This window comes from Anastrepha ludens, chromosome 4, assembly GCF_028408465.1.
Source record: "Anastrepha ludens isolate Willacy chromosome 4, idAnaLude1.1, whole genome shotgun sequence".
Classification (NCBI taxonomy): Eukaryota; Metazoa; Arthropoda; class Insecta; order Diptera; family Tephritidae; genus Anastrepha; species Anastrepha ludens.
Genome location: NC_071500.1, coordinates 24,290,705 through 24,315,534, shown reverse-complemented (window position 1 = coordinate 24,315,534; position 24,830 = coordinate 24,290,705). Strand labels below are relative to the sequence as shown.

At 36.6% G+C, this 24,830-nt stretch overlaps 4 protein-coding genes across 4 annotated transcripts; 1 reads left to right on the top strand and 3 right to left on the bottom strand.

The window, feature by feature from the left end:
* Window positions 1-3,708: 3,708 nt before the first annotated feature.
* Window positions 3,709-4,417, bottom strand: LOC128861311 (vitelline membrane protein Vm26Ab). Its single transcript, XM_054099354.1, has one exon. The coding sequence runs from the start codon at window positions 4,130-4,132 to the stop codon at window positions 3,842-3,844; it is 291 nt and encodes a 96-aa protein (XP_053955329.1). The 5' UTR covers window positions 4,133-4,417; the 3' UTR covers window positions 3,709-3,841.
* Window positions 4,418-11,973: 7,556 nt separating this feature from the next.
* Window positions 11,974-12,835, bottom strand: LOC128861577 (uncharacterized). The gene is made up of 2 exons (XM_054099818.1): window positions 12,608-12,835; window positions 11,974-12,554 (listed from the first exon to the last, which is right to left on the bottom strand). Exons 1-2 carry the CDS (start codon window positions 12,621-12,623, stop codon window positions 12,052-12,054), a joined length of 519 nt encoding a protein of 172 aa, XP_053955793.1. The 5' UTR covers window positions 12,624-12,835; the 3' UTR covers window positions 11,974-12,051.
* Window positions 12,836-18,789: 5,954 nt separating this feature from the next.
* LOC128861371 (uncharacterized) lies at window positions 18,790-19,235 on the top strand. The gene is made up of 2 exons (XM_054099475.1): window positions 18,790-18,874; window positions 18,944-19,235. The coding sequence occupies exons 1-2, from the start codon at window positions 18,863-18,865 to the stop codon at window positions 19,139-19,141; spliced, it is 210 nt and encodes a 69-aa protein (XP_053955450.1). The 5' UTR covers window positions 18,790-18,862; the 3' UTR covers window positions 19,142-19,235.
* A 45-nt stretch (window positions 19,236-19,280) lies between these two features.
* On the bottom strand, window positions 19,281-19,830 carry LOC128861370 (uncharacterized). The gene is made up of 2 exons (XM_054099474.1): window positions 19,752-19,830; window positions 19,281-19,633 (listed from the first exon to the last, which is right to left on the bottom strand). Exons 1-2 carry the CDS (start codon window positions 19,761-19,763, stop codon window positions 19,361-19,363), a joined length of 285 nt encoding a protein of 94 aa, XP_053955449.1. The 5' UTR covers window positions 19,764-19,830; the 3' UTR covers window positions 19,281-19,360.
* Window positions 19,831-24,830: the final 5,000 nt, after the last annotated feature.

Here is a 24,830-nt window from a genome sequence, read left to right as displayed (position 1 = left end):
AATTTAGATTTAACTCTTTTCATTAGGCGATGGACATCAGTTTTTGGTCAGTATCTGCTGCTCTCTGCTAATTAATTTTAAACCGCTGCTCATTTTTAATTTCTTTTTCAGTTTTAGCAATTTTCTTTGGGTTTTCTTGGTGAGTTGTGTTTTTTTTTGTGGTTCAGGCCACAACAGAACTGAGCCTCTATGTTGTTTTATGAATGACAGCAAACGTTTTTGCGGACACTCCTTCAAATAAATGTCTTGGTTTTTGGGTCTGTGGTAATGAACGCTTTGCTTTGCATACGACACTGGCAGATGGTTTGCTAAACCACATATTTTTTAGGGAACTTGTCCAACATTTTTATCTTAAAGGCATCCGGGACTTCTCCTCCCTTTGTTGCAGCTTAAGATTTTTATTAAGATTTCAGATGATGTCAGACTTAAAATCGACCTCGTAACTTTTTTAACGCTTCTGGACCATTCGAAAGCTTTCGACACTGTTGATCACGGACTACTTGACTTGAAACTTGATAAATTTTTCAACTTTTCAGCGTCAGCATTGTATCTAATAAAATCATTCCTTAGTGATGGTATGCAAGTTGTATGTGCCAGATACAGCTTATCCAGCTATTTGCCTATAACAAAGGGTGTTGTTCCCCATGGTTCTATTCTTGGTCCGCCATTGGTTTGTACTATACGTCAATGGTCTTCCAAATGTACTAAAATATTCTAAAATATTGTAATATTCATGTTCATGCCCATGATGTTCAGTTGTATGTTAGTTGTCCTTTTGTGTCCATCAGTAAATGTATTAATAACCTCAACACTGACTTAAAAAACTTTAACAAGTGGGTCTGCGATAATAGTTTGCTTTTAAATCCAAACAAATCGCAATGCATCGTTATTTACAAAAAGGAATTTAAACTTGACAACTGCAATGAAATGATACTAAACAATTCAATTATAAAATTTGTGGACACTGCAAAGAACCTTGAAATAACTTTTAATAGAATAACCACATCTATAGTGCAGTAGGCAAAGTCTGTGGTGTGCTACGATCATTATGGACTACTCAGCACTAAATTCGTTTGCTTTGAATAAAAACTTTCTTATTACCAATGTTACTTTATGGTTGTGAACTATATGCCGATTGTGATAGTCTATGTCGTAATGAGCTTAATGTCTTTTACAACAATGTTGCTAGATACGTGTACTGTATAAAAAGCCACGAGCGTATACCCGCTTTTTTTAACTAATATTCTTCATACGATTTAATGTCTTGCTAAAGTTAACATTTTTAACACTTCTCCACAAAGTCATTATTTCTGTGGTGCCCAAATACCTTATGGACCGACTTAGGTAGGTAGGTGAAATGGTTGAAGTGTTGGTCCCCACTATTATCTAGTACTCCTCAAGTTGCACTAAAGCACTGTTTTGATACCATTATGATACCTCCAATAGGCAGATATCTACTGTCAGCCAGAGCTGTTGATATAATGGAGGAGATTGCTTGGGAGTGCCTTAGTCGTCTAGCTGCCTAACCCGGATATTTACAGAGAAATTGCTCAACAGTCTCCTTTTCTGAAAGATTGATACGGCTTCTGCAATGGGAGTTAAATGGTAAACTAGTTTTTTCGCGTGTGTGCCGATCATCCAGTGACCAGTAAACACAGCCACGAGCTTGGAAATTTAATAGTGAGGAGTCTGAAGAACTTTCTGAGTTCTCCGTATACAGTACTGGAGCCCAAGGATTTTCAAAGTAGCTCATGAAGAAATGGAGCTCCTCCATCTTTTCTGTGCTTTCTTGAGAAATAATTTGTGCAATTCCCCTTTAACAACTATCAGGGGGATGCCGATGACAGGGTAGGAGGACTCTCAGGCCTATTCAGTCCCCTCCCTGGCAAACTCATCAGCAATTTCATTTCCCTCTATATTCCTATGTCCTGGAACCCCTATCAGAGAAATGTTACCTGCACACCCAAGAGATTTAATCTCCTCCTTACTAATTTCGTTCTGAACCATGGCGTCGACAGAGCCTTAATCGCGGCTTGACTGTCGGAGAAAATGTTAATATGTCCCTCGCTCCCGCGTTCCCTAAGCATTTTGCATGCCTGCAGGATCGCAAAGACTTCTGTTTAAAAAACACTAGCAGTGTTCGGCAGTTTAAAGAGATAGATAAATTGGCTGATTTAGAGAAAACCCCTGCTCCGACTCCTAATTCCATCTTGGAGCCGCCAGTGAAGACAAAGGTGCAAGCTTCGATGCAGATTTTTCCGTCGATCCAATTCTGCCTATTTGGAAAGATTGCCCTAGCACGACCCCAAACTCTAGTTTGCAGATAGAGAGATCTGTTCGAATTTTGGAGAAATACGGTGTTAACTGCCCGAAAATGCTACCATGCCCCTTGAGAGGTTGCTTCCAGAGGCCTGATTGCACTTTGAGCTGCGATGGAAATAACATAAAAGTCGATGGAAAGTAAGTGCAAAAAGACATTCAGGGCAGTACTGGGCAAGTTTTACATGCTCCGGTGATGCCAATGCAAGCAATCCTTTGCACCGTCCCCAGTTTAGTGTTATTATAGCCCTTCCAAAGAACTTCCCACCAAACTAGGCATACGTTAAAATTGGCAATACCACTACGTTGTACATCCATAGCACGACCTGCGACTTGAGTCCCCATTTTTTACCGAACATAGATTTGCAGGAGTAGAAGGCTATGTTAGCCTTCTTAACCCGATTTTCAATGTGTAGCTTGCAATGGAGTTTGGAGTCAAGTATCACACCAAGATACCTAACTTCCGATAAGAGCGGTAGAACGGGGTTGTTTGAAGTCGAAAGGGTGAAGGTATATATTTTTTGGTAAATAGCACCAGCTCCTTTTTGTCAGAGTTGACTCGGAGGCCGCAAGTGGCAGCTCATCCTTTCCAAAATCTCAGCCATGACTGAGGGAAACGGTCCCGATGCCATCAGGACCAAGTCATCGACGTATGCTACTATCTTAACCCCACTATTTTTTATGGGCCGACTTAAATTTGCAAAATCGTCACGATCTCTTAACTTACTTAGTATGAAATACAGTTACCTAACATTAAAACGTCAGTTCTTTGTCCTTGCTGTCCGTCTTTGGAACCACCTACCATTGAAAATCAAAATAATCAGATGCACACCGCTCTTTAGAATTGAACTAATATATTACTTTGCTGCCAATAGTTGCTAATATTTACGTATATCTTTTCCATTTGTTTATCTTTTCTCTTCTCTTCTATTTCCATGCTTGCACAACTTCAACATTCTTTATATTTTATATCCCGCTGCTAATTCCACATTACCTTTATGTTTACTTACACTATGTTATTATTAAGAATAGTAGCTATAAGTTCAAACACTGTAGAAAAACTTTTTGGTTGTATGTTTGATAAACAAATAAGTAAAAAATAAAAAGAAAAATAAAAATAATAGTGTTTTGAATACATTCAGACAATTTTCTAATATTTTATTTATTATTTTTATTCCCTATTTAAATTTATAAAAAAAATTAATTTTAATGTTAATGTTAAAAATTAAACTACAGATGCTTCGAATATTTGTGCACGCCCTAAAATGAAGCGAAGCAATGGAAAGACACTGGCATGCAGTCAACGCGCACAAAACATAATACATAGTACATATATTTATGTGCATGTGTAATAAAAAATAAAAAAGAATGCATTGTATTTCATAAAAATAATTTCTGTTTATTTAAAAAACATCATTTCTTTTTATTGAAAAAAAATATATATATTGTATATATCGTAAAACTTTCTATCGTTATCATTTTAATAAAAGTTATCTTAGTTCACTACAAAACTTCACAGCAATCACTTCTTCAACAGCAGCGGTGCAGTGTAGGCAGGAGCGTAAGGCGCCGCGAAATATGGTGAGGCTACATATGGCGAGGCGACGTACGGAGCTGGGGCAGCTGCGGCTATGTAGGGCGCAGCAACATAGGGCGCAGCAAAGTTTCCATGGTACTCCCGGGTGTAAATGGCAGCTGAGGGCGCGATAGGGAGCACCGGCGCTGAGTACGCCAGCACGCTGGGCTTAGGCTTAGGCTCGGCATTGGCGACAGAAGCAAGAACCATAAGTACGAAAGCGAAAAACTTGAACATTTTAGGTTTTTTTTAATGAACTTCTCCTGTAGATGTATGGTGAACGAATGATTAAACTGTTTTGTTGCCATACACTTTGCTGCGCAGTGTTTTATAGATGAATAGCCACCCAACATTTATCGCCGCCACGTGACAAATAACACAAAATACATAAACAAGAACCTTGCATGCCTTTTTTCCCCCTTTATTTGGTACTTGGTTTTTACCAGCTGTAACGTTGAAAGCAGAAGCGCACATCGTGGCCATGACGTGGCCGAAAGCGTTAGCATACCCGTTGACTGTTGCGACTATAGCGACCATACACATTGGCGGCACTTAATGACCGAAGGCTTGTTGGCCCGTAAGGTAGCGACAGCTCAATAAGGAATTGCCAAAAATTATGCAATTTCACTAGAGTGTCAATTATGTGGGTGTGAATGCGTGTGCCTCGCTTATAGTTTTTCTACATTTCGCTTGAATGACTTATATTACCTAATGGTTTATGAGTATTATATCTTGTTTCTCTTTGGTTTCGCGCTATTCGAAGCCGGCGGCAAGCCCACGTGACTGGAGTTGCTGATTAGGTTTGCACGTAAAAGCGGCCGCGCAGCAATCCGCCAACACCAAGCAGAAAATATTTACAATCTCGAAATAGAACACAAAGGCAACACTTTTATTATTTATTCCATTTGAACAGATCGATTTTAGCAGATCACATCCTCTAACTACATTCTTTCACATTGTCGCTACGATTGATTACGTCTTATTGTCGCTGTAGACGTTGCCTTAAGCATTTCAAGAAATGAGCAAATTATAAAAGCATCAGATAAGGACGGCAACCACACAACGGCTGCGTAGATTGACGAGGGTAGGGACTGGTTTTATAGAGAAGGATTAGAGGTTAATAAGAAACTAGTGCAGTGAGATAATGATTTACCGTTATGGGCAGAGAAATGGCGCACTTGTAGTGTCCTCTATATGGATTGTTATTTCTTAGAAGATTAACCGATATTCGCACATATTTTTATGCTAATGTTATGCTGTGAATCACTTCTCTCTATAAATAGGAATATAGCTTAAATATGAGTAATGAATCAAATGTATGAGGATGTCAGAAGGAACTGTCGGAAAAAAATTAGTTTTTAACAAATGCCCGTAGAAACAGAGACAACAAATTCTGGAAAAGAATACTTCTTACGAACAAAACTAAAATCAAAATGGTTGATCCTGATGGGAAGACTTTTATTCATCGTGAAAAACTAAGAGTTCAATCCCCGGCATACGACAAAGATCGTAAAGCATGATGTGGATAACTTAGGGCGGGGCTCATTTTTTGGAGTGGATTTGGACCAATTATGAGAACAAATGGCAATATTGGCAAGTTTGTTTATTTTTATATTTTCAAAAATACGATGAAACCATATTCCTTCGAGTTCATGACGCTAAACTCGCCATTGATGCATGATAATGACCCAAAGAACACACCAAAAGTTGTGAAAAATTAACTTCGCAGAGAAAAAATTGCTGTTCTCAATTGGCCAGCAAAAAGCACTGACCGAGGTTAAGGTTAGGCAAAGAAAAATTACATTATGCAGCAGTTACAGTCATGTGAAAAATAATAGGGGTACTAGTATGTATAATGGGTGTGTGAAAAAAAAATTTTTTTGCAATTTTTTAGTTTTTTGAGAATATTAGAAGGCGTATATTTTTACAAAATGAGTTCCGCGTATAAAAAACGATTTGAAGCAGTATTTTTATAATTTAGAGGCCAATGACGGCCACACCGACCTAAAAAATTGTTTGTGTCGTCAGTTTTCCTATGTTTACACCTTGAAGGCCCAAAAGTGGCACGTGCATCTGCAGCAAAAAATTTGAAGAAGTCCAACACATTCATAAATAAGTGAGTGCTATATCATTGAAGTAAAAAATGTTGACGATTTCTCCGGAAGAGGCTACAAAAAATACCTCTCCAAGGCAAGAACAGAAGATCTTTGATTTGCTTGTGACAAAGCCGGTCTTATCGTGGCGTGAAGCAGGAGATGTTTTAAGAAAAAATGGTGTGAATATATCCAAAGACGTTTACATACAAAAGACTTCAAATTTCGGAGCGCATTGAAAAAACCGCTGCTTTCATTATCACACATTGAAAAAATACTTGCATGGGCTAAACGAAATTCAAAAAGGAATGTGTAAATGGATCAATCTTCCTTTTGGACGCATGGTTGCAAACGTCGGTCCTGGTGTGCTGCTGTTAATCGACAACTTCAGCGAACGTTAAGCATCCAGTTAAGATTCATGTTTGGGGTTGCTTTTTCGAAAAAGGATTTTGCCGTTCCTTTCTGTTTACTGCCAATTTGAATGCTGTTCAGTTCAGTCAACCTTAGATTTTACAAGAAGACAACGATCCCAACACAGCGAAGCCAAAAGTAGGGAGAGTGGAAACAGCGAAATGGGAAATAGATGTTGGATTGGCTTTTACAGTCGCCTGATCCTAATAAATTGAAATGTTTGGGCAAAAGTTAAGCACAAACTCAAAGGAAAAGAAAAATGGGCGGTCAAGCAGTTGTAAAGGTAAATTCGGTTGGTTTGGAGCCGATCAACTTGCGCAGAAATTCATTCAAAATATTATAAACATTTTATTGAATATTTTCCGTAAATAAGTCCATACATACCATTCCTTACAATTGGATTGGTCAAAGAGTTTCTAAGCTATGGCGGTTCCATAGGCAAAAATAAATTTTGATGATTAAACTATTATTTTGCGTTTTATTGAACAATTCCCTTTACTGTTTCGACGGAATGTATAAAATAAAGGGAACTTTAATTTAAACATAATATTTACAACAAAAACAAATTACAGCGTAAAAAGACCTCACAGTTTATTTCGTGTATTTAAGAAAACTTCCAAATTTATAAAAATTTTATGAAGATTTTTACTCCATAATATTTTGGTTAAAAGCTTTTTACCAAAACTAATTTTAATCGAAACTGCGTAGAGCCTAGAAGTTATTCAGTATATTCGGCGGTTATCTCGCACTCCTCTTCTAACGCCCGGATTTTATCCAGTCTAATTTTCCCAAAGTCATACATACAAGGATCATAGCAAAAGGATCTTCGTTTTATTTTATTTATTTTTTATACATAGCTGAACAATCAACGATCTAGTTTAGGTTGCATCAGTTTAATGTAAATTTTATGATTCGCCTGAAACAATTACATAGTACTCCACATCAATTCGAATTATTAAGCCACAAGCAGCCTAAATATATGCAATAAATTTGGATATGGGAGGCGCCCTCCAGCCATACGAGTATGCACGCACCCAACTGGAAAATCTAAACTTACCCAGCTGAGTAGTGATGTAAGATGGTTCAATCAATGTAACCAATGGAGATTTAAATCACACGTTATTATTTTGGAAAATGCGATTTTTTGATTGCAAATATAAAGACACTTTTCGAAATTATTAAACAATCTTTACGGTGCTACTGAATGTAAAAAAAGCATTAGGAGAGAATGCGAATGCGTGAGAATATTTCGATCACTCATGCATGCGAGTTTGAGTGAGTGAAAAAATTTACATATATCCCTCAGAGCTACTACAAAATAAAACCGTTAGTTTAAACAATTAAACGCTATGAATCAATTAAATATCGTTCTGATCTAAATCATTCGAAACGAAATTCAGCTTTCCATATTTTTGAGCAAAAGATTGACATTCTGTTGCACATTTTTATTTTAGCATTATTTTTTACCACATTTATATCAACTCGCGTTTTTATTTATTCGAGATTTCAGTAGGAACTTTGCAGTAGATTTTAAGCAGCTTATAATAGGTTCAGATTACCTAGTTTTTAGAGATAATTCTATTAGTTTGGCAACTAAGTAGTTGCGGATTTCACTCATAGATGGCTTCTGTTGAATTTTTATTTTTGCAGACATAGTACAAATGTAAAAAACATCTTGTTATTTGATATTTGATAGTTCAGCTGCCAATCAGTAAAATAAGTTTTTCGATCGGTTGCGCAGTTTTCGTTTGGCGTTAGTTGAATAATGGAAAATGAAAAGGAACATTTTCCTCATATTTTGCTTTTTTATTTCCGCAAAGGGAAAACCGCATCGGAAGCTCATAAAAAGTTATATGCTGTTTATGGTGACGAAGCCTTAAAAGAACGACAGTGTCAAAATTGGTTTGCCAAATTTCGTTCTGTTGATTTTTCGTTTTCTAAAAAAAATCCGCAATTACTTACTTGTTACGTTTGTTAGATATTACAGAATGTATAATTAATATTCATATTACAGAAAAAAGCTCTTTGGCCAGTTATTTCTTATTCTAAAAGGTATTGTCGAATTTCGCATGCGTATGCCTCGTTTAGCGATTTCCTCGAGCTGTCTATCACTATCAGCAAATTGCGCAATTAAATTAACAACTACTTCTCTTTGCTGTTTCTTTACATCGTCAGTGATAATTAAACAAACCAAAAATTATTAAATTTTCAACCAAAACAATTTCTATGGAGAAAAAAAAATATTGACAACTGTTTGCCAGTTTTGCATCTAACATTTTTCCATTTTCCATTTCTTGTGCTGTTCAGTATTTTGACACTAAAAATGTGGTCACCGTAGGTATATTAGAATTTTTGTGTATTTAATATTTTCATTCTTTGATAGGATACCCGTACCTTTATTTCTATTTTTATATCTCCTTCGAGTGGAAAGAAAGTTAAAACTAATGGTGTTTTTTTATGCCATGGCGGCCGCCGTAGCCGAATGGGTTGGTGCGTGATTACCATTCGGAATTCACAGAGAGGTCGTTGGTACGAATCTCGGTGAAAACACCAAAATTAATAAAAACATTTTTCTAATAGCGGTCGCCCCTGGGCAGGCAATGGCAAACCTCCGAGTGTAATTCTGCCATGAAAAAGCTCCTCATAAAAATACCTGCCGTTCGGAGTCGGCTTGAAACTGTAGGTCCCTCCATTTGTGGAACAACATCAAGACGCACACCACAAATAGGAGGAGGAGCTCGGCCAAACACCTAACAGAAGTGTACGCGCCAATTATTTATTTTGTTTTTTTTTAATCTTGCTTTTACATCATTCACATATTGTTTTCTCTTCCAGAAATATCACACATTTGTTTTATATTGTCACAGTAAGAGTAAAGAGGAAGGGAAATGTACATATTTTTTTTAGCTCCATGATCTGTTTTACATTAATTAATTTTAATTTTAATTTTTTTGAGAATTTTGAGTGAGACATTTGAACAACAAATATGGAGATAATTCTAACAGAATTGTCCATATTTCACAAATGAACGTGAAATAAAGGGTCTTTCATAAGTGACTCCTAGATGTGAGTAGTGAATAATTCCTAGACGGTACATTGTTTTATGTCATCTTTGTCATCATCAAGCAACCAGATGCACAATTTTACACGATAGAACCACTCGATCAAATTATTGAAACTTATTATGAAAAAGGTCGATCTTTAAGAACAACATATTGCAAAATTCATGATTTTTTTGGCGAAAATAATCTTCCGAATGAGTCGACAATGCAAAGGTTGGTCAACAAAGTTCAAGGAACTGGTTCTGTCGAGAATAGAAAAAGAACTGGTAGACCAAAAACTGTAGGTTCTGTTGAGAATTTTGCTGCTGTAACGCAAAGTGTTGCTGAATTAAGGAAGCAATCGGTATCTCGACGTTCTCAACTATTCGTCATTGATGAATCGAATGTTTTTGGCGGAGTTTACCTGTAGACGAGCTCATGGTGGACATTTGAATGATGTAATTTTTCACATACATAAAGTAGAGCCGTGTTTTGAATACAAAAAGTGAAACCGGAAATAATCTAAATTAAAATTTTTTTTTTTTGCAACAACATCTAGACGAGTATTTTGAAAGACCCTTATGAAGAGGGTGAATAGAAGGCATCATTTAGGGGAAGAAAGGAATGCACAATAATTGCACATAACTTTTTATTCATTTGTTTTTTGGCTTCCTTTATTAATTACACCTGTCGTATGGCACTAACATTTTTTATAGCTTGCATGTCATAATATTAATTAATATCAATGCTACACTTTGGTTGACTATTTCTGTGAGTTTCTAATGTATGAATATACCTTTATTTTTTTCTGGTTTTCAGCTGAGTTGGTGTTGGTCGTTTGAGCATGGAGTATCAGCTTTCTGTTAATGGGAGTTGTCGCATGTCCGTACTCGTATGATTTGTGCTGCGTTTGCGGATGACTTCTGGTAATGTAACGACATTCAGGTCGCGATGGATATCTTCATTTGAGATGTACAAAGGAGCATTAATTATTGTTCTGAGTATTTTCGATTGTACTTGCAGCTCCCCAGATTTCTAGGCCGCATACCCAGATTGGGTAGATTTTATTCAGCAATGACAATTTCGATTGCCTACCAAGTAGACAATGTAGTTGTCGGAATCAGGTTTTTACCTCAATTTTTTCAACATAATATTTTCTTCTCAGAGAAGTTTGGAGTCAGTAGTCATAAAGGGGGGAAAGAGGGATTTCTTTTATTGCATAAATCGTTAGTATAACTACTCAAGAATATGTGGTAAAAACTTTAAAGCTAAATTCGTATTATTCCCGATGCTATGAGCACTTAAGTGAGCGCCCGTCGGTTCAGCCCCGTAGCGCCTCCGATACGATGCTTTATTTCAAACGCGTTTTTCCCGAAACGAGTTTTTATCGACCCATCGTTCTAAAATTTTTCGGGATTTTTTCTTTATTCAATTCTAATTTATATGAACCTAATTCTGGGATTATATTATTATTTAAAATATGGTTTTTTAAGCAAAATATGGTATAAAAAACTACTTTGTGTTCAAGCGCCTCAAAAGCATGCAATTTTCAATATTTTTTTACCACAATTAGGTTCATATTCTTAGGAAATATGTTGTTAATAAAAAAAAAAAAATTGCTGTTGATTTCAGAGAAAAATTGAAACTTCAGGAACTCCCACCAGCAAGGCACTCGGACGGCGACAGCACGCTCTAATGGCATTATCTCTCGCGGAAATAGCTTCAAAAAAATTTAAAAGTATACCTAAAAATATAAATAAAATATCCTCTAAACTTAAACAATTTCTGATTATTCCTTCTTTGTTCAAAAAATTCTCAAAAAACACCAAAATTTTGGCCTCTTAAACCGGTTTCCCCCCTTAAAAGGCATTTTGCTTTGGTGTCTATAGGAATTTAGGAATTGTTTATTGTGAGATTCTTTGTTCCCCTTTGTATTAAGAGTAAACTACATGAATTGTTTTGTCACTATTGATTTGTTTGTATACCCCAAGCGTTAAACCATTTTATAGTTTTGTACTTATACAACTCCACAATTTTACAGCTCTGCGTTTAACAAGGCTGAGAGCGTTCTGAAATTAAGTTCTGATAGTAGTCTCCAATTGAGCTTTAGTTGCTTGTTACTATGTATTTTGCAAAAAGAATTGCCTTCGTTTCAAGATTTTTAAGCCTTGGGTGAAAGATGTGCGTACTCCGTATCAAATCGCGTCATCTGGGTCGAATTGTTAAGTCAACTGCGCGAGATATAACCATACCTCAACACGTTTATTATAAAAATGTATCATTTGCACGTGCCTGCTCAATCGTTTAACTTGCCATGGTGATTTGGCATCAGTTACTTAATCACAGACAATTGATTTTACAGACGCCACCAAACCAACGCGCACATCTCAGCATGTCAACATCGATTTTTGTTCATTGGAAAACCAAATAGAACAGTTGACGTAACAAAAAACAACCAAATAAAAGAAAATAGAATTATTGGGAAAACAAATTTTTATTTATATATTATAAATAGGTGTATGTACCTATGTCTTCATGTATATTTTTTTATTTTATTCATATTTTATTATATTTTGCGCTGATTTTCTCACATAAATGCATAGGCGAGTAATCAAAAAAAATTTAAATTTCCACTTGCCCCAAGATTGAATGTGAATCCAACATTGATTGAAAAATTGCTAATTGGCTTAAAGATCACATTATAGCCGGTTTTGATTGGCTTGCTTGGTAATAACGCTTTTTTCACGACTTTATATAGCGAGTAGCCCTTACGCTGAAGCAACACATAGTAATACTTTAACTGATGATTGATATCTTCGAAAACATTTGTAGGCAGGTACTTCCAGTCGACCTCCGCTGCTGTCCATAATATAATTACTGAATCGTTAATAGGCCAATTTGTGTGCAAGTGTCCAAAAATCTCTGTAATATTGCCGTTGCCACTTTCTGGACTATTGAGTTGGCGACCAATACCCAAAGGCGTCGGTTGTGCTGTCGGCACGGCTTCAGCAATAAGTGGATACTCGATTACAAACTGCATAGGAGGTACGTTACAAAAGATTACGTGGCTGGCAGCAAAGATTATGTTATATGTCGATATTAGCAATACTGCAACTAAAATTCAAAATTCTTTAAATACAACCACTTGTAATTTGGTCATTACTTACCGTTATATTTGTACATGTTTCCCTTTTACTGTTGACGCGCCTTTCTATTCGTCTCATGGGTAAGCAAATAACATCGCACAATGATTCGGATTAACGCACCTTTTATATACAAATAGAATGTAAGCGTTTCCTTCAGCATTTGGATATTTCATAAAAATATTTCTCTCCGCCAACATTCATGTCATAACATAATGACATAAAAAACAATTAACGAAGTGCCAATCAAAACAGGTGATGTTGGCGACTACTTACTACGTATTATGTTCATTCATCTTTAAAGTGCACTTCTACATTTCCAGGTATACATGCATACAGTCACTAACACATTATATGATACAATTACGATTTTTTGTAAAGTATTCTATATTTCATAGTATTTTTTGGAAAATTTTTTGTATTTTATTTCATTTCTCAACATGAAATACAAAAAAGTGGAAACTCTTTTCATTCTAATGCAAAAAAAAACATACAGAGAACTCACGCCACAGCTTAAATGATCAGTTAAAAAAGAGTAACTATTTATTTGTAATGTTTAAAATTTTATGATATTTACAATATTACTTTGTAGTACTTTTAACCTTGGTGAAGACTAACTACAATACATCGTCCCGACGGTAAGATTCAATAGCAATTTGGCCACTCTCTTTCCATTTAAGGAAGAACGGAATAAGGGATTCTCACTAAACAACTTCGACACTACAGTCTATACAGATGGCTGTAAAATGGATTGTAGTGTTGGCGCTAATATATATTTCACAGACTTAAAATTGCGAAATCTGTGCGTCTCCCTAATACCAGCACTGTCTTCCTGGCGGAAGTACTGGAGATTGGGGAAGCCTGTGGGCTACTAATCGCAGATTTTTCTTTTAAGGACAATATCGCTATTCTTTTGGATAGCCAAGCTGCAATCTAGGCACTGGGTTCGGCTACAACAACCTCTAAAGTGGTGGAACAAAGTAGGAATAGGCTTACCACCTTGAGTAAGTTACCTTAATCTGGATCCCGGGACATCGGAACATTGAAGGTAACGAAAAAGCAGATGAACTGGCAAGAGGGGGATCTGCCATGAATAACGCTCTTGCAGAACCGCTATTCACACCATTCGGAGCAGTCAAGAATACAATTTCCTTAAAATACCTCCGAATCGCGGATTGTAAATGAAAAGACCAGACGAAATGCAAAATTAGCAAGACGTTATAGTCCACCTGCAACCACAAGCAATCGTCGGCATTGGTAAACATGAAACGACAGGACGCCTGGACACTAACGGCAGTCATAACTGGCTTTTAGTCTGTCGGAGAACAAGAAGCCAAAATTGGTATCCCTCACAAGACATACTATCACAGTTGTAAGCAACCAGGGAAAAAGGAAAAAATCTTCCATTTCCTCTGTGAATGCCCTATGGAAGGACAGAATGTTAACCTTGGGCCAACCGCTGTTCGAGAGTCTCGAACAACTGTCTGGCTTAGACGCCAACAACCTAATAAGGTTCTTACGCCGCACAGACTGGATATAGTTATGCTGTAAATAACCGTTAAACAAGTTGGTAACGAGAATGTGGCAACAAAATGTTACGGAAGCGATAGTTGGATTCTGGAAGAATCACCACTTTAACCAGCCAACCAATCAGTACTTTGTTGGATATATAATACTTTATTATTAATGACAGATTGAAGTCTACGTGACTCCATGCCAATTTCTTGTGTACTCTAGACTAATTTGGTTCCACTCTTCAAGTATCACCTTTTTAAGATTTGTTATAGATGTCATATTTTCTTCAAAACCGACCACAAATTTTTGATGACATTCAAATCAGCTGATTGTGCAGGAGTTTCAGCAAAGTGCGGACATTTGTTTGTGATTTGTGCTTAGGGTAGTTATCTTGATAAAAGCGAAAGTAATCTTCAATTTGTAATTTTCTAGCGCTTCGAACCAAATTTTCTTGCAGAAGTTTTAAATTAACGTATTTGTTCATAACTACTTTGATAAAGGTCAAATTTTCAACTCCATTTGAGGACAAGGATGCCGAAACCATAACTTTCCCCCGCCGTGTTCTATAGTGGCTCACAAATTTTGTGGTTTGAGCTCCGCACTGACCTCGTGCTATATAAAAGGTCTGCCACCCGGTCCAAAAAGTTTTTTTTTACACCTCGACCGTAGAAAGAACGATCCTCGAAATGTTGGGGATCAATTTTTATGGACACGCGATGCAATCTCTTACTTCTATTCTTTGCATTTACGAAAGGTTTATTATGAGCTATTCTACCATTTAAATTTGCTTATTTACCATTTATGCATACTCTGTTTTCCCATTTTTGCAAAATATAAAAAAAAAATGTTAACTGTATCAAATAAGGTGTGAGTGACTGTATATCGATTTGTGTTTTAATCACAGTACCACATTTACCTTGCGGCCTTTTAATTTACATTGGACATGTATTTAATTGCAACGATGATTGCTGTGCCGTCTATTGAAAAGGTACTCTCAATTTGTTAATAAAACGAAAACGGGTGGGCGAAATGGTACTGACGTTTCTTCTTTTTATTTTTCAATTAATTAGTCGCATACAATTGTTACTATTTAGCTACCATGAACTTTGCCATTTTTAGTGGTAACTTCACCTAGTACATTTACTTGACAATTATTTTGATAAAAATGGAGTAAATGGTGAACAATTTCGCGCAATGATCTTTCAACGTGCGCCTTTTTCATTGCATTCTAATAAGCGTAAAACGAATAAAAAAATTAATATATGTGAAAAAAAATAATAAACTATAGAACTATAGTGTAAATGAATGTTTTTAAAGTATTAAATATCTTTCAATGCATGTTGATTGGGTTGGGTACGTAATGCTGTATGATACAATATTCTGTTTACAAAATGCTGTATACGAAATTCTGTATTTCAAAATTCTGTAAAAAATATTCTGTATTGCCGGAATGCTGTATTGACGAAATTCTGTATTGACGAAATTTTGTATTGACAAAATTCTGTATTGACGAAATGCTGTAAGTAAATGATAAGAAATTCAACAAATTTTATAAAAAAAGTGCGCACTTCTTTTCTTCAGTTTCGATAGAATCCACCGTATTTTTGCGTAGAACTCCTTTTAGCGTGGGCGGCCTTCGGCCGCGCTTCAAAAAAATAACCCTCATCAGTCCAACTCCGGCTACGCAATCCACCGTAGTTTTGCGTAGTACTCCTTTTTTCGTTGACTTTTGTCAACAAGAAATTTTTTCAATACAGAATTTTGTTAATACAGAATTTCGTCAGTACAGAATTTCGCCAGTACAGAATTTCGTCAATACACAATTTTGTCAATACAAAATTTCGTCAATACAGAATTTTTTTAAGACAGTGCAGAATTTTGTTTTTACAGAATTTTGTAAATACAGAATTCTGTAAATACAGAATTTTGTCACTGCAGAATTTTGTTACGTTAATTTACAGTATTTCGTACGAAAAGAATTTTGATATACAGCATTTTGTAGGGATCCCATGTTGATTCCAGAGATTTCCTGAATGTTAGAACATCTTACAGCTGTTAGTGTGAAGACGACGAAGATTCACAATGCGGTAAGGGGTATACTACCGAGCATAGGAAGACCACAAGGCGCCAGGAGAAAAATTCTTTCCTCTGTAACGGACTCTGTAATACTGTACACCTCTCCAATGTGAGCTGGAACAAAAAAGGGTAATTTTAAAAATGTACTGCAGGTTAGAAGAACAGGTGCATTGAGGAGCACACGTGCCTATAGGACAGTGTCAGACAATCCAGGCAAATGAATACAAGAGGTTGTACTGCTCGCAAGGTCCCAAGCCGACAGAGGAACTCAAACAGCCAGAACGTTCACCTCAATAGCTGAATGGCAATCGAAATAGGACCAGTCACCAAACATTTCGTAGGCGAATAGGTTGATCCTACGGATTAACGAAGGGATCTGCCTAAAACGAGTCGTTGATTTTTCCAAAAATATCTGCATTTCCTAGACTTGGCTAGTAGTCCTTATTGCTCAGAATGCTTGGACGAAGAGAAGACTGCCGTTCAAGTGGCCTTTCATAGCAGCCAGTTCGCTTAAAAACGCGATGACCTAGCAAACAAAACTGGTGTGTTTCCAACGCCCAAATAATCTAGTCCCACAAATGCTTGAGTCGTATGAAAAGTGGAGGGCAGTGCAAGCTTCTGCAACACGATATTATCGTGGAACTTTGCAACGTTGGTTGAAGACGGCAAACGCAGCAGCAAGAACAACAGCCGTATTGATAAAATGCAGCAAGACGAACAGCAGACAAATATAACTGACGATTAAGCTTATTGCTCGCGGCGGCCTCCAGACGTAATTATAAAATCGGTATCCCTGTAGGATGAACCGTCCTCGGACTTTACGTGTTTTTAGTGGCGTTAAATCTCACTCTGACTAAGGCTATCGATAGGTTTTACACATCGTACAAAAAAAATTAAATATGAAAGAGAGGGTTGAGATGAAGTGAAGATATTTCTAGAAACCGTATTTATGTTCCCATTTGGCTAATTTACAAATGCCATATGAGCCAAATAAAGGTAAATATTTTAGAGGAAACTTGGTCCGCATTGAACCGGAATAAATCTATTTTAAAAGAAAGATATCTGAAGTTTGTTATAAAAAAGTGACTAATAAAATTTCATGCGTTGCCTACATTTGATTTTCAATTTCTTTTTCTTTGTTATGTAACACAACGTATGTTGGTACACATGATGCCAACATTGGCTGATTAACTTATGTATTTACTTCAAAAATAATTATAAATAATCATACTGCGAAATCAAGGTAACTAACAGCAGAGGCTATCGGTCTGCATATGCTGATGTTATTAGACATTTTTCCGAAAATAATAAAATTGCTTGTGCTTTGCGGACTTCTGACAAAGAACTTTGTACAAAAGCCAAGATTTTCGTATGGTTTTGAATAATCCTACCCTTGGTAGGTCGATTGTTGGGTATGTTTTGTTCCAAAAATTCATATGCTCCGAAGAATATGCCATTTGAAATGAAGAATTTACAGTTCCAGGTTCTTGTAACCTTTTCGATAGCAAGAAAAAAAGCTAAAGGCCAAACACAAAAAGTATGCGCACCCGTCACTCTAGGATATTGGAAGAAAATAATTGGGTCACATTCAGTAAAATGCCGCATGGGCAATTTTAGGCAAAGTAAAGTAAAATTTCAAGGGCCGATGTTGAATGTAAACCACGCTTTTTCTACCTTTTTTCTGCACTTCATTTGACATTTTTCAATCTCAGATTAACCCAATTTAAACCGTTTGAACCAAAAATATGCAATCGCACGTATGTAGAAACATTACAAATAGTGATTCAGCTCTTGAAAATGGTAATTCGGAGTAAAAGATAACTGAGAACCTGCATTTTAGCATATCCACTATTTAGTCCATAAAACAGCACTTTGTCCGTGAACTGGTTGACAAAGATCACTAGGACTCAAATACTTTTTTTACTGAGGCTGACGAAAGATGGATTTTGTCGAAAACCATGAAAGTTCCATCCATAAATGCGCCAGCGCTGATAGAAGAAGCTTAGCTATTTCTATCATTTGATGGCATGTACCCGGGCATTACAGAATGTAAACATGCACCTGCCCACGGCGGCCGGAATATATAGTAAAACTAAAAATATCCACATAAAACATACACAAAATAACAGTAAAGAAGGTTGGGTGCTATTATAGATTATATACAAATATATATTTAGAGTTCTGGATAGAGTTCAACATTAAAGTAAAAATGTATATGATTGTTGCCCTTAAACTCTACCAAAGTCAACGTTGCATATCGTTCGGTAACTCAAACACGAGTAAGTACAAATTTGCATAGCTGCAACTTGAGAATCGTATGTATGTAAATGTGCATATATGTCTCATGTGTATTCTCAACGCACATCACACATACCTGGCCACAGAACATGATACTACTTTTGATGTTACAACATTTGACCGAAAACTGCAAGCGGCTTCACTTCAAAAACTATCAAAAATAGTTATAGAGTTTCAAAGTATGTATGTAGACAATTGTCAACCAACTTCATGTTGGAAGACACAAAAGTGCAACAAACATATGCAGCCAGTGTCACAAACATTTTAATATCGCCGCTGTTAATTGTGGTATATAAGCGCAGAGAACAACCGTTTGAGGCAACATTAACTCAAACAGTGTCCAACTTTACAGTTAGAAGTATATTTGCCAACGACTCTCCAGTAAGCAAAATGTTTAAGTTGGTAAGTTTCATAAATATTACAAAGCAAGGAAGGTCCAATACAGTCACTACCCGCCTATTCACATTTCAGCTCATTTTGATTTCCTTCTTTGCCATGGCATTTGCCCGTCCTGGATTCCTGCACTCCGCACCTATCCTAACTACATATCGCGAGGAGCACCTTGCTGCATTGCCTGCTGCGGTGCATATTGTGGAACCCTTGGTCACCACACATCAAATTGTTACACCTCTGCTGCATGGCACCATATTAAACCATGGCTTGCATTGAGTAAGCGTCAGAAGTCATCGACTGTATGGGCAAAAGCAGCAGAAGTAAACGAAAAAAAATTTATAAAATTACCATAGTTGCCTGTTAAATAAACCGCTGCTACTTAAAAAGTAAAAATAAGTGTTTGTTTCATTTTTAGTTTTATTTCACTTGGCTTTATGCATTTACGTAAATTTACACGACATCCTTTGGAGTTTTCGTTCAAGTGTTTTCTGCTAATCAATGTATAAATTCATAGGTGACCGGTTTGTAGTCGGAACGATATTGTTGCTGGAAAGAATCCGGTGTCTGCACGCTGTTGTAAGTTTCTACAGCTGGCAGTGGCATAGCTGCCTGGATGCGTGAGTAGGCCAATGGCACAATGGCAGCACTGCGTGCTGCAGGCACTGCTATGGGGAGCGGTGCATAATAAGCTGCAGCGGCAGTAGCAGCGGGCGTGTAGTAAACTTCAGTGGCCCAAGCAACAGTGCCCAATAGGCAGGCTAAGATCAACTGCAAGTAAAAGAATTTTAACAACAAGAATATGAGTTATAGTATAAAAAAATGCAAAAAACAGGTTTAGATAGTTTCTTTTCAGTTCCATATAACAATTAATTGCGTTATGCTGTACCAATTTTTGCATGTTTTTTCACGATTTATCCGCTTCCTCTAGACAGTTCTTTGTCAAGCTGCCGCAAGCGCACTGCTATAACCATCGACAATGCGATTGCGCTTTTATATACTGGCTTCTACTCCTCCTGTTTGCTGGACAGTGCAGAAGGAACGATGGCTGCTGCAACGCCAAGGACAGTCGTTTAAGGTCACTGCATTGGCTAAAGGTTCACTTGCTGTCACGTTGATTATGGCCAGTACCATTACAGACATTCTTGCAATCCTAGTAATTACTAAAATAGAAGACAAGGAATACGCTGAACATAAGACACTGGAAGGCTGAAATTAAAGTTACAGCTACGTGCGAGGGTCGCCTTTTATATTTTGGCTCAATAACAAAAACACAATAAAATATGAAATTGACTTTATTGTTTTTCAAAATATTCTCCTTGGAAGTCAATATAATTCTGCATTCATTTAACCAATTTGTAAAGCATTTTTGCTACCCACAAGTGGATACTTCCAAAATAATCTGTTTAAAGGCTTCCACAGCTTCTCCAGGAGATGAAGAACGTAGACCCCGCATTTTGTTTTTAATATTCGGGAACAAAAGAATTAATCAGGTGCCAAATCGGAACTGTGAGATGAATGAACCATTAATTCGATATTTTCAGTGCTCAAAAATGCTCTTGCTTGAGCCGATGCGTGAGAACCCTCACTGTCTTGGTAAAGGAGAATTCGTCTTCAGCGGTGGTTTTGATTGCATACCACTCAGTAGTGGCTGTTTGAAGTATTTCTAGTGGAACAGGTATAACGCTACCAGATTTGTCAAAAAACAGCAGAGAATTTATTTTGAGGTGCTTCTCCTACGCACAACTTTTATTGAATTAAGTATGAAATATCCGTACTATTAATTGCTGTTTGGTTTCCGGCTCATATCCAAGACTCATCAAAAACGTACTTTGAGCCACCGCTAATGTATTTCTTCAGCATTTCTTTACACCAGTCCACTCGAATTCTTTTTTGGGCAATTGTCAAATTATTTGGTATCCAACGAAAACAATTCTTCTTGACGACCAATTGTTCACGCAATATTGAATGTATGCTGCTCTCAAGGATGGCTCTTTCTCGCGATATGCAACATGATGATATTGTGTTACTATTTGATGCACTTCATCCATAGCTTCTGGCACAACCACCGTTTTTGGACGGACTGCACAAAATTCATCCTGCAAGGATGGACGGCGACATTGAAACTCGTTGAAGCAACGATTTACAGAGACTAAGCGTGTAAATCTAAAGTAAATTGATCAATGCACTCCTATCTCTATAAACGACGTCAAAAAGCATAATAAAACACCTTAAAAAAATGTTCATCTAATGGGCGAGATGAATTTTTCAAGTCACTCAAAAAAGAATCAATTAAGCTCTTAAAGGAAAACGTTATTTGTAAGTTTATGCTTAAAAATACCAAACTTTCGATAAAAGTATCAAATTCCAGCTCATCACGAGTGTTGCAGAGGCGCAACATATAAAAGGCTACCTTCGTATTAGTAGATGGCCAAATATTTCAACATTGTCGGACTGAGCTCCCTTTAATACCAGAATCGTTAACACTTCAGAAGTACTTACACAAGTATAATATATGTTTACATATATATATTTATAGGTATGGTATGTGTTCCACGCTTGTTCTAAGGTTATAACCAGCTTCAGAATTCTACATTGAAGCTAAAATGAAGAACCACATAGACAAACTTTTTAAACGCCGCTTTACAATTTAACACTGCTATGGAATGTTTTAATTCCAATACAAAGAATTGCATATGCATACAGTTGAAACTCGATTCTTCCACATACTTGCAACACAGTTTTTTTTCATTGCGTACTCAGCACTTACTTTGAATTTACACATTCGATACTTGCAACATTTTTTGTTCTGCCCTTCTTTTTTGCTCTTTTTCCGTTGTATTTTTGGGAATAAAGCTCAGGAAAGTACCCCCAATGCGGAAATTTCCATTAAGGGGTCGCGGTGGTCTATAGCTCGAAAATTTAAGGTATTTTCAAGAATGTTTTTAGAATAAAAAAAACGAAAAACGATATTTTAATTTCCTATTTTTTATTTCAGTTCATGTGGCCAAAATTAATTTTTCTTTTTTATTTTAATAATTTTGAAAATGGCACTGAAGTTGACCCTCCCGAAAAATTGGACCTGGATGGTGTTGTCCATTTTTTCTCTTCTATTTATTGAAATATCATACAAAAAGCAAAAAAAAATATTAAAATAAATTAAAATAAAGTATGACTGTAGCTCTACTAGAATAAAAACAGAAAATTGACAAAATGGCATGGTTTTTAATTTGACACTCTAAAAATCTGGTTTTTAATCAAAAAAATACGAAATAATTGAAATAATAATATCGTTCTAGTACGGGCGATAGCCCTTGATGTTGTAAACAACATATTCAAATTTCAGACGATTCGGTTGAATATTTTTTTTTTTTTTTTTGTGACAAAATAATTTTTTGAAAGTTCTGACTACTCCTAGCCCCTTAAAGCCAAATATCGGAAAGACAAAGCCTATAAAATTTCCAAATTAACTGCTTCTCCAAAGTATAAAGCGATCTTTAATAAGCTTAGGAAAAACTTTGAAAGATTTTCCCTTTTTCTACAATACATAAAAAATATCGACATTCGTTAGCGTCAAATATAAAATCGAAATCTTTTTGGATATTTTTCAATTCCAAGAAGAAGGTGAATATAATCCGCAAATCTGTGGAATGTAATGGATCTTTTGTCACAGATCCCTCAGACAGTTGCAACTTATTTGCACACTTTTTTGGTCGCATACGAGTATACAATAGCTGCAAAGCGTCAGAAATCAGATCAAACTCCTCCCATCTTCATCAGGTGGTTTATATCGAGGAATTTTGTGTTAGCGAAGGAGATGTGCTTAAATCTGTGCAAGCTACTGATGGTTCGAAAGGGCAGACTCTCTCCGCGTTTTTTCTCTTTAATATACAACCACCTTGAAACAGACGTTTTCTTAGACATATGGAAAATGGCTTATAACCTATTTGCAAATCAGTTAAAAACACCGCAATTATTTGATAATTAATTAGTTATCAAATAACAGCTTTCAAAGCACACATTTTCATAAAGCAATATGACTTCTATTCGGGTAGATCTACTTATACAAACCTTGCTATTTTCTCTAACTTTACATTAAACGCAATAGTGAATGGGTTTCAAGTGAATGTTTTATACTGGGTGCATACGGTCCGAACGACAAATTACGAGTAAAACTAATCAACTTTTATTTTGAACACAATTTACGGAAACTTTGCAAATTAACTTTACATTAACTTATAGCTTATGAAATCATGTAATCAAATGTTCCATTAGCTGTGGAATCTTTGTGCATGATGAGAAGAACCTCTATAGTAAGTAGTACAGGATGGACCATCTTTTATCTCGGTATGAAAACATTGAATAATTTTGAAAAAAAAAAAACAACTGATTTGTATAAGTGAGGTATTTTTATTTGGTTTCGTTATTTACAATTTATTAAAACTATTTTTTGAATACAATATCAATCAAGTGGCCACCTTTATTAGCAATCACAAACTGCGATCTTTTTTCTGCGTTTGTCATTACGTTGCCAAGCATTTCGGATTTTATAGCGTCGATTTCGGCACTACTGTTTGCCTTAAGCTGGTCAATAGTATGCGGCTTGTTGGCGTAAGCCTTACTTTTCAGATAACCCCACAAAAAGAGATCCGGGGGATAAAGTCAGGTGACCTGGGGTGGGCCAGTCGATGTCACGTCTTTTTGACACTAGTCGTCCCGGGAATTTTCGTTGCAGAAATTTAATTGTTGCATTCACAGTATAGCATGGCGCACCATCTTGTTGAAACCAGTAACCATCTAAGCCTTTCTCACGCATTTGCGGGCAGACGTAATGAGCCAACACACATCGATATCGGTTTCCAACGACCGTTTCGTTTTCACGGTAAAAATATGGTCCAATGATGGTTTTGGCGCAAATGCCGGTCCAAACAGTTACTTTCCGGTCATGCAATGGCGTTTCATGGATCTCGTGTGGATTCTCAGTTCCCCAAATGCTGCAATTTTGTTTATTCACGCTGCCAGAGAGATTAAAATGTGTCTCGTCAGTCATTAAAAATTGTTTCCAAAAAATGGGTTCAGTGTCAACCATTCGAGCGACTGTTTGGCCATATTCCAAGCGACGTGAATGGTCTGTCGGCAATATTTTTTGTGTCAATTGCCCTTTACACGGAAACAAATTTAAATCATCCTTCAAAATGCGCCGCATTGTGGTTTCACTGACGCCTTAATGCTAAGCGCGACGACGATACGACACTGTTGACTCCTGGGCAAGGCTCTCCCCCACTGCTTCAACAAGTTCATTGGAACGTCTTGGTCGTTGATAAACGGCATTTTGACGATATTCTACTGTTCCGTGCTCAAAAAACGGTGCATGTTTGCCGCGGTGCTCATTGCGATGTGCGCGTTGAGTTAGAATAATAGAACGACTATTTTCGATGTATAGCGTCACTACTTCAACGCGTTGTTTCGGTGTATAGCGATCCGTGGTTAAAATTGTACTGAATTGACGTATCGAAAGCATGTATGTTGAAGCCGACCGGTTTGTAAATGACAAAGTTATTCAGCGTTTACATACCGACATAAAATAGTGCGCAATATTTTGTACTTCTGTATTCCGTACTTCTGCCTTCGAGCGGATGGCAACCATCTCCAAAAAGAAGGTTGATTGAATTTCTTTCATTTGATATCATTGCTGAATTATTTTAATTATGTAATATCAGCTATTTAAGTTAATGCATTTAATTAATTTTCTAGATATTGATGCACAAACGTTCCAACTCACAAACCCTCTTATAAAGGGTGGTTAAATTTCAAAGGCCGATGTTAAATGTAAACCACACCGAACTGTCAAGCCTTTTTCTACATTTCATTTCACATTTTCCAATTCCAGATTTATTCAATTTATTTTTATTAAAATTTGGTTGCCGAATTTAAATTTGGTTGCCGAATAATCTCACGTCGCGGCGAT

Bases quoted from the DNA above. Each gene is read 5' to 3' on its own strand.
- LOC128861311 (XM_054099354.1), bottom strand. From the start codon at position 4,132: ATGTTCAAGTTTTTCGCTTTCGTACTTATGGTTCTTGCTTCTGTCGCC.